Source organism: Thalia democratica, chromosome 7 (genome assembly GCF_965202585.1).
Source record: "Thalia democratica chromosome 7, ktThaDemo2.hap1.1, whole genome shotgun sequence".
Lineage (NCBI taxonomy): Eukaryota > Metazoa > Chordata > Thaliacea > Salpida > Salpidae > Thalia > Thalia democratica.
In genome coordinates, this window is record NC_139171.1 from 13,439,626 (window position 1) to 13,449,261 (window position 9,636).

The window sequence follows — 9,636 nt, forward strand, 5'->3', positions numbered from 1 at the left end:
AAAATAAAAAAATTTAAACAAAACTAAACATAATAATGATTTAGTAATCAATTCTGTTCTTATTCAATGCTTTTTTCTTTATAAATACTTAAATTTTTAACTTCAATAACTAAATTCAATTTTGTTACAACTGATAGAACTCTGTATTTTTATGTGTTTATGAAGCGATAACAAAAAAGTTATTTTATAAGGAAAAAGCATAAAATTAGTGACATTTATAAGTCAAGGGAGCGATAAAAAGTATTTTTTAAAGAAAATGTTTGAGTTTATTTGTGTTGGCAGTTATTTTCAACTGCCTATTAAAATAAAAGAATGTCTATACAAAACATTTAACTTTGATAAAAATTAATTTTTAATTTACTTAAAGTACTTAGCCTGAAATTTACCAAAAAAAAGTCTTTTAACTTTCCACTAGAGAAGTTTATTTTTAAAACATTAAATCTTAAAAAAGTTAGAATATGTGAATTAATTTTAACTACTCAATTTAAGAAAGTTAACATATGTGTAATCTAATTATTTTTAAGAAAACAAGCTAATATTTTTATTAAAAAAGAAAGTATAAAGTTTTAATGGTTGAAAGAAATTGTTGTAGTGGAATTTATGTTATAAAAAACGACAAAAAGTAAAAATATAAATAAAAAGTGGTAAAAAACTATAAAACATACACACAGTAACATATAAATCACAGTAACAAAATAACACAGTGTGAACTATTTTATCAAAAAATTGTATTTTGGCACTTTTGTATTATAGGAAAACTTAAGATAAAAACAAAACAGTTGATATTCTAATTAAAAAAAAGGTTGTTCTAATTTTTATTTAGCTTTAATTCAGCAACCAAAACCATAATAAATTAATAAAACTTTAAATAAATAAAACGTAAGAAAATTATTTTTAAAAGGAATTATTTTCTTTAAAGTTTTTTTTTGTTAAAATCAAATTAAAATGATTAACTTTTTGTTTTAAACATAGTTACGAAAAAAACACTTTAATAAAATAGCTCAAAATCAGTTAATACCATTAGTAATTGAGATCTTAAAGCTAAATTAAAAAACACAATAGATTTTAAATGTGCTTAGAAATAAAATAAAAAGTTGTAGTAACTTTTCAATCTCATTTTAACGGTATGTGTTCTAAAATTACGAAACTTAGATACAAAAATTTCAATGAAAAACCACCATATTACTTGAAGCAAACGTACAAAACTGAAATTGTTATATTTGTATGAAAATAAATAAGTTCAGATACTGCAGTTAAATAACTTATTATAAACCAGTTATATAATATGTAAATTTAAAATTTCATATAAAATAAAAATATTGTTAACTAATAGTTTTTGATTTTTTAAACTACATCATAACTAATAGTTCGGGTCAGAAATATCAGTTATTTTTTTACCAAGAATTTCCTGTTCATAGTTGGAAAGTTGAGCGACAAAATTTCTGTTTGGTCGAAAATTTTCCTTGCATTGCTTCATATGACTCCATGCTTGCTAATAAAATAAATTATATCGTCATAAAGTTTAAAGGGATAATTCAGGTTAATAGCTAATAATTTGTGATTACTTATGTTAAATTTAAAATACTAATGGTTATTACTAAAACAACAAAAATCTTAATTTATTTCTAAAAAATAAGCTAGTTTTAACAAAGACTTATGCCTGAAGGTCTTATAAGCCAAATGTTTAAAAAGTTATTGAATTTATTAAATTTGTTTTAAAGTCGTGTTTTAGACCTTACTTAATGTTGTTTCAAAAATCGATATAGTTAAACAAATAAAAATTAATAATAAACTTAAGATATATATTTACATTTATCACAAACAACTTTTTATATCCTTTTTCAAATTATTTAGAAAACTAACTTTAAGAGTCCAACTATAGTACTTCATTATATATAACAGGCAAGCTGTTATGTTTCTACTTTTTCCATTATCTGAAGATATTAGTACTGTTCTACCTTGTTTTCTATTGATGGCTGGAAATAAATAGTTGATTGTTTAAAAACTAAACTATATTTTATTTTTTATATAAGGTGTTGATTTTTAGTATTATTTTAAAACATTAGAACTTGTTTCATTAAATTTTCTAGCTCAATATAAAAAATTAACAATGTTTGATATACAACAGTTATTTTTAATGAGTATAATATTCATAAACTCAACAAATTATAACAAAAAGACCCCCAAATTTTATTAAAAAATTACAAAAAATATGTTACAAAACTTTAGAATATGTGCCTTCTAACAAACTTTTATTTTTTATATTTTCATCATATTTTCTGCAATGAAACATTTTCTTGTAATATATTTTACAAGTATTAATATTTAATTTTATAAAAACGTAAAAACTTTATATTAAAAAATAAATTTAAAATACTAAGTAAGTGGTTTACAACAATTAACAACTAACAAATAAAGTCGTTGATTTCTTTAGAATGTTCGATTAAATTTGCATCTTTATCATCTGCTATATTGATTAATTTGCTACTTTCACATTTGTTTGATATTTCCTTTCTGTTAATAAAAACGTTTTTTTTTTTTAAAGCTAGATTGGTTTTAAGATTTTTTTTTCTGGCCAGAACACACATGTACGTTTTCTATTTTTTCTCTAAACCATGGTTTCTCAAACTTATTTTTCGAAAAGCCCACTTTAAAGGGTTAAAAAAGTTATGGCCCCCTCCAAAAAGACTACTCAATAATCTACCATTAAAAACATCTAAGACCTTTTTTTGCTGTTCATCATCAATCCCAGAAAATCTCGTGTAAGTTAAAAGTGATAGCCATGTGACCCTACTGTGGCCCCTTTACTGCTTATAGCGAGTTAGCCCACTTTGGAAAATTCTGCTCCAAACAAAGTTAACATAAGCACATAAGACTTATTAATTTTTTTTTCTAATTGATGGATACTTAAACAAATAAAATGTATACTTTGAAAAGGGTAAAGCAGATTGGTATCCTATATAATCATTCTTTTATGTAGATATTTTGCTATAAGGGAGAAATAAATAGTTAAGTGGCAAAAAACTAAATGAGAAATTAAATGTGTAAATGTAGTGATTTAGAAATTGAGTTTAGGAATCTGTGGTGTAAAATTTTCAAACTATGTACTTGCTTGGATTACAAAGTTAGTTTTAAACTTTTTAAAGTCATTGAACCAACTATAAAGTTTATCAGTCAACATGGTAATTTATAACAAAAATGTTGAGTATTAGTAGTAAGACGTAGATTAGCATCAATATTCATACGCTTAAATAAATCATAATTTGTAAATAAATAACAAGCTGATTCGTAAAGTTTATTATGAGTAAAAAGATGTAAATTAGCATAGAAATTCAAATAATTGGATATAGTGTCATTAGCACATAAAAAATAAACTATTATGAAACAACAAACTAACTCATACAGTTCAGTACTAGTAGTAAGATGTAGATTAGCATCAATAATCAGATGTTTAAATATAGTATCATTTGAAGCATTATAATAAAAAACTAACTCATACAGTTCAGTATTCGTAGTAAGATGTAGATTAGCATCAATATTCAGATGTTTGAATATAGTATCATTTGTAGCATGCTGATTTGAACCCACATAAAGCATTCCTTGTATTATTTCACATGGGTAAGTTTGAAACTTGTCTAATTCCTGTGTATGAAAATGTATATTAATTTATAAATTTTCAAATCAGCTTATATTTTTTAAACAACTTGTTGATACTTAATAAGCTCAAAAAATAATCATACAATCAAAGATGGGTATTTATCAAAATGCACAAAAACCAAATTTATAAGTTTATGTAAATTACGCAAAATATTAAAAATCAAGTATATTACAATCAATATGACTTATTGTAATGTTCTACGGGGTGTAAATACAGGATTTGACCACTGGGAATCAGATCCAATTAAATTTTGATTTTTCAAATAATTCAAAACTGATTCAGCAGGATTTAAACTTAAAAATGACCTATTTGGTTCTAGTCGGATATCTGTTTATATTCAAGATCCAGATCAGGCCAAACTTTTTTTAAGTTGAGTTTGACCAGATTAGACATTTGGATCAAGTAGAACAACATATAGTTTTATAACTAAAGAAATAACATACTCTGATAGAATGCAAGCAAAAAAAAAAGTTACGTGTTATTTTTATTAGTCTAAAACACTTTTTATAATAGAATAATACTTGTTTTTATTTTGAACAAATTAACTTTTTTTTGCACTGCTAAAATGATATAAAATTTAAACAACAAACTCTTGGCATGTAGATAATTTTTTGCGTTCTCAGAAATGGGTAGAGAGCAGAGAAATGCTCGTATCCTCCTCTTAATATTTTCACTGGATTTTTACTGCCCTCTTCAGCAAATAAGTTTGCTAACACATACGCTGGATCTGTTGACATTTGTAAATTTATTTTAGATTAGTTTTAACTGTGCTTCAATTTATTTATATACACTACAATGAAAAAAAAATGTTTTGACTGTGCTTTATTTTAATTTTTACATTAAAATAGAAAACAATACTCTAAATTACCATCAGAAGCGATGGTTCTTTTTTAACAATGGAAAGTAAAATATTGTAATAACGCTTTTAAAAAGTTATGAAATTAAAAGCACCCAAGAAATCTAGGTCATTAAAATATGTATTTCATTTTCAATACAAATTCTGGATATATATTTGACTCGCATTACCATATCATAATAATAGACATAACTAAAATCATCAACTTCACATTACCTAATAAGAAATACTATTAAAAATAAAACAATGCAACCAATTATTCTCAAGTTGAATTGATTTTTTGATAATATCATAACTTACATCAAGAAAGCTCCTTAAATAACTATAAATGAATGGTTTATAGTTGAGTCGATTCACAAATTGAATAGTGTGTATTTTTAAAGTCCGTTTGTAGTATGTTTGAAGTCATCATGTAAGTAATTGGATTATTGTTTTAAAACAGATATTAAGATTAAATTAATCAAGAGATCAGTTTTAAAGTGATTTAATTTGCAGTTTTGATATTTGAATGAAAGAAAAACATATTACAGTAAAAAACTACAAGTATAACAATAAACAACATTTTAAACTCAAAAAAAACTTTAGAAATTTTCAGTGGAAACAAAAACAAATAATTAACAAACCAATTTCACACTGGTGAAGCACCCAAGTAAATTGACAAAGTAAAAATAACTTTTAATAACAAGTTTGAAGTAAACAAATAAATTTTTCAAGTGCAATAAAAATCTAGTTTTTAAGAAAATTGGCTATAACATATCAAAATATTGAAACTAGAATATCTAATTCACATTAAAGATCTTGTAAAAAACTGGATTGATGTTTTTACTATTTTTTTTAAATATCCTTAATTTTTTACAAAATTATACTGGCCTGAATCACCCTGAGTATAATTTTAATTTCAAACTAGCTTGTGTAAGCCTGAGTTATTCAGAGAACTTTTAAAAATTCATAAAAAAAAATAAAAGAAGAAGAAACCAACATACCAGTTTCACATTGTGTTGATTTGCAGTTACCATCATAGACAACCACGTGGGTCTTGCATTCCAGTTGTGAATCGTAAGGGATGAAGAAGTGACCGAGATCTGTTCTTCTTGATCTCCTGGCAAGAACAATGTGTCCTTCATCGTATTCAACATCTGTGCGCGCGTCTGTGGATACAAGAAGTTGAAAAATATGTATATAAATGTTTAAAATTAGATAGTAAAAAATACATGTAAGTAAATCACCAAAATTGTATTGAACTTGACATATTATATACATACTGTATAAAAGTGTTAAGAAATATTTATACACTATTTGCAACTAAAAATAAATAAATTTATGTAACTCATTCACTTTTTACTTTTATTTCACAAATGTTTTCAAAACTAACAAAGTTTATTTCTTAGGTAATAAGCGAACTTGTAAGTAATTTTGAAAAATATTTGTGAACAGTTTTAAAACAAATTAAAAGTTTTATGACATATGAATATAGAATTTAAATAAATAAACTGTTGTAATAGTTTAAACCATGTACATACATCATAATAAATTTAAAATTATTTGCAACTTTGATGAATGAATTTAGGTTAGTCATTCAATTTTTATTTTTATGTCACAAACGTTTTCCAAACTAACAAAGTTTATCTTTTAAATGAAAAAGAAACTTGAAAAATATTTAGTCAGTAGACTGCTTTAAAAAAATTGAAAGTACATACTATGACATATGAATATACAATTTTAACAAATAACAATTTGTATTTGTTAAAACCCTATATTAGGGTTGCCAGATGTTCTTAGAAAATTTTCTCCAGGTTTTCTAAATTTCCTTAAAGTTTTTTAAATTAAACACTTTATGGTCCATTTTTAGCTCAAAATTCTAGTTTTTTCAGATTTTTTAGTGACATTAAAAAAAAATTTTTTTTGTAGTTTTAGTTCAAAATCCCTGTTGTTTTTTAATATTTCCAACTCCAGGTTTTTCAAGCCTAAATTATCAAATTGCAGGTTTTTTCCAGGGTTCCAGATTTTTGGCAACCCTGCTATATTCATACATCATACAACATATAAATACAGGATTTAAACAAATAAACAATTGTATTAGTTAAAATCCTATGTACATACATCATAATTCATAGTGTGACTGTTAGGTGTTGGAATAATTATTTATTTACTACACATTAATTGGAGTTAATTTGCAAAAAAACAATGAGGATGCAAAATTATTGAAAGGCCAATTTATTTTTTAATTATACTACTTTGACCTGTTAGTAAGATAAAACTCTTATAACTCAATTTTTCATCGTTATTTTGTAGCAAGTAGTTGACGAGTTAGTCTGCGAATCTGATGATTTACAGTTAATAAATTTTGATTATATAAATATATTGTTCTTAGGTGTATAAGCATTAAAAAACATTCATAAACCATTTACACCTAAAAACATATGAATTTTGGTTACTCATTCACTTTTTGTTTTTATTTCACTATTAAATCATTATAAAGATGTTTATAATTAAATTGTAAGAAATATGTGTAGGTAAGTACAAAGTTGCAATGAACTTGACATATGGAATAAAATTTTGTATAGAATTAATTATAATAAAAAGTTTTGAAACCCTTTAAATTAAAAATGTTTGGAAATGTGATTTATTTTAATAAATCTATGTAATCAGTCGGTATAATCTCTGTTGAGAATTTATTTGGTTTATGGCAGGGTTGCCACTCTTTGGTTAAAAAAATCTTCCCTGAGTGACTTGAAACTTCACTTAGTTTCTCTGAGTTTTTTCAAATCCTTAAAACTTTTCTAATGTTTTAAAAATTACAATGTTAATTCTAGGAATATTGAAGAACTAGCTGCAAGACTTAAAAATTTCTAAATAAGCACTTAAAAATAAACAAAATTAACTATTTAGAACAATATTTTGAATCTTGATTAACTAAATCTCATTACAGATCTTGATAAAAAATTTCCCTATTTTTTTTTTTTAATAAATCAAAACTGCCCTGAGTTTCCTAAAATTAAAAAAAAAGAATCATAACTCCTTGAGTTTTCCTGACTCTCCCTGAGTTTCCCTGAGATTTTTTATAACTTGAAAATTCCCTGAGTTTCCCTGAATTCCCTGAGTTCCTTGAGTATGTGGCAACCCTGTTATGGATTAAATTTATATAGGTATAAAATAAAATGACTGCATAAGGTAATTTCAGGTTCAACCATAAAAGAAATAGAAATTATAAATCTAATTATGACAAATTTGCTATATCTGTTTAGGTGTCTAAAATTATAAGCTAAGTGTAAAATTTATTTATATTATAGTTCATTTATAATAAACAATTTAAAAAAAAAACTGTATCCAAGTGACAGAAGTGCAACAAAAATTATAAGAAAGTTTTATGGAAATAAATTTAGACTATTAGATGATTCAATACTGGCTCTGTGTGAGATAATTATAGAGTAATTTTACGTTCAGGGCTTATGTATAAATAAGTAAAATGGTGTTTATAGTTCAGTAAGTTTATGGCTTAAGGATTCGTTTCTGAAAAAGTGAAAAAAAAAACTAAACAAATATAACTCAAGGACATAGGGGGGGTCTGACATTTTTTTTTTACTAAAAATGAGATTGTATCTTATATGAAAGCTTAAAGTGCAAAATACAAGCCAGTTTTTATAGAATTAAAAAACTTGTTTAACCTTTAAGATATTGTAATTTTTATAAGAACTTCCGATACAAACTATTGGACCAATTTGCGTCAATTTTCTTGGTAAATGAAAAAATCACTAAAAACCTATCTTCTTCTTCATTTTTTGAGCTAGAGACCTCAAATATTCAGGAAACGTTCCTTTTGTAAATTAGAAGACTTTAAGAGTTGGAATTTTGTAAATATTAAAAAATAAAAATTTTAGAAAGATAAAAAACAAAAAAAATAGTTTGTTTTTGTTTAATAAAAATTTTATTTTTAAAGTTGAAAAAATTTCTGCATTCAACCTTTTTAAAAACTTAATAATACACTTTCTGTAAAAAATTGAAGAAGATTGCCTTAAAAATGAAGGAGGAGATAGATTTTTAGTGAAATGGTCTTTTTTTGCATTTTTAGTTTTTTGCCTTCCATTAAGAACCTATTGAGGTCACCGACTTTTATCACTCATATCTCAAAAAATACTTTGAATTTTTTCAAGCGGGTAAAATATCTAGTAGCTCAGATAAAACTCTATAAAACTATAAGATCAACTTGTAAAAATCAAGGTGGACCCCCCCCCTATGCCATTAATTTATATCCACTTGTTAATGGACTCTGTGTGTTAATAACTCAAAAGGCATTGTAAAACATAAGTGTTTATTTATGCTTAATATAGTTTACTTTAGGAATATTTACATGCAAAATCTGTTTTTTTAATTTGAAAAATATATATGAATTGAATATAAATTATTTACCTTGGCATATGATTATTTAAATGGATAATGTAAAAAACAATCATATAGAAGTATGTACAGTCTAACTAATGTAGTAAATAAATAAGAACATACCAACTAACAACAAATAATTTGGGTCACTGATATTTGGGTATACATTTTCCTGGTTGATTATATTAAACAAAGTTGTTGGTTCTATCATTACACTGCTTGACATTCTTTTCTGGATTTTTTAACTTTACTTATGAAAAATATCTAGAAAACAATAAGATAAACCTTTAAATTAATGTGGTAAAAAGAATTGTATAGTGTAAATATATTAAAAAAAAGACAACACTTTATACTACAATAATTTTTTTTGTAACATATTGAATTTTAGTAAAATACTATTTAAAAAATATAAAACAAATTAAGCTTATTTACATATGAACTATTTTATGCTTAGTCGCTACATGCTACAAAATTAAGTAAATATTTAAGGATAAGCATAAGTAAACTTTTTAATATTTAGTTATATTCTAAAAATAATAAGTCATAACGCAAAAGTTAAAAGTAGCTAATAAGTTATGAGTTAGTTTTTGTTACAGTAAAATCTATATGAGGGTAAAGCACTTTTTATTACGACTTAGTCTTAGTTTAAATATTTTAAGTGATCCTAGCAATTGATTTTGTTTTTTACTGTTTTATGAAATTCAAATAACGTTTTGAAATGTTAGTATACAAGGTTAGAGACTAA

At 24.4% G+C, this 9,636-nt stretch overlaps 1 protein-coding gene across 1 annotated transcript; it reads right to left on the minus strand.

Moving 5' to 3' along the window:
• Nucleotides 1-1,360: 1,360 nt before the first annotated feature.
• Nucleotides 1,361-9,117, minus strand: LOC145841123 (serine/threonine/tyrosine-interacting-like protein 1). Its single transcript, XM_082948494.1, has 7 exons — nucleotides 9,015-9,117; nucleotides 5,498-5,662; nucleotides 4,249-4,385; nucleotides 3,494-3,642; nucleotides 2,411-2,514; nucleotides 1,864-1,976; nucleotides 1,361-1,492 (listed from the first exon to the last, which is right to left on the minus strand). Exons 1-7 carry the CDS (start codon nucleotides 9,115-9,117, stop codon nucleotides 1,361-1,363), a joined length of 903 nt encoding a protein of 300 aa, XP_082804620.1.
• Between the last annotated feature and the right edge of the window lie 519 nt (nucleotides 9,118-9,636).

What these genes read in the sequence shown, in the direction of transcription:
- LOC145841123 (XM_082948494.1), bottom strand. Translation starts at nt 9,117, where the DNA reads ATGTCAAGCAGTGTAATGATAGAACCAACAACTTTGTTTAATATAATC. An exon ending in ATCAACACAATGTGAAACTG is followed by an intron (nt 4,386 to 5,497) that starts GTATGTTGGTTT and finishes AAATGTCAACAG; the next exon opens with ATCCAGCGTATGTGTTAGCA. An exon ending in ACGAATACTGAACTGTATGA is followed by an intron (nt 2,515 to 3,493) that starts GTTAGTTTTTTA and finishes TTTTATTAACAG; the next exon opens with AAAGGAAATATCAAACAAAT.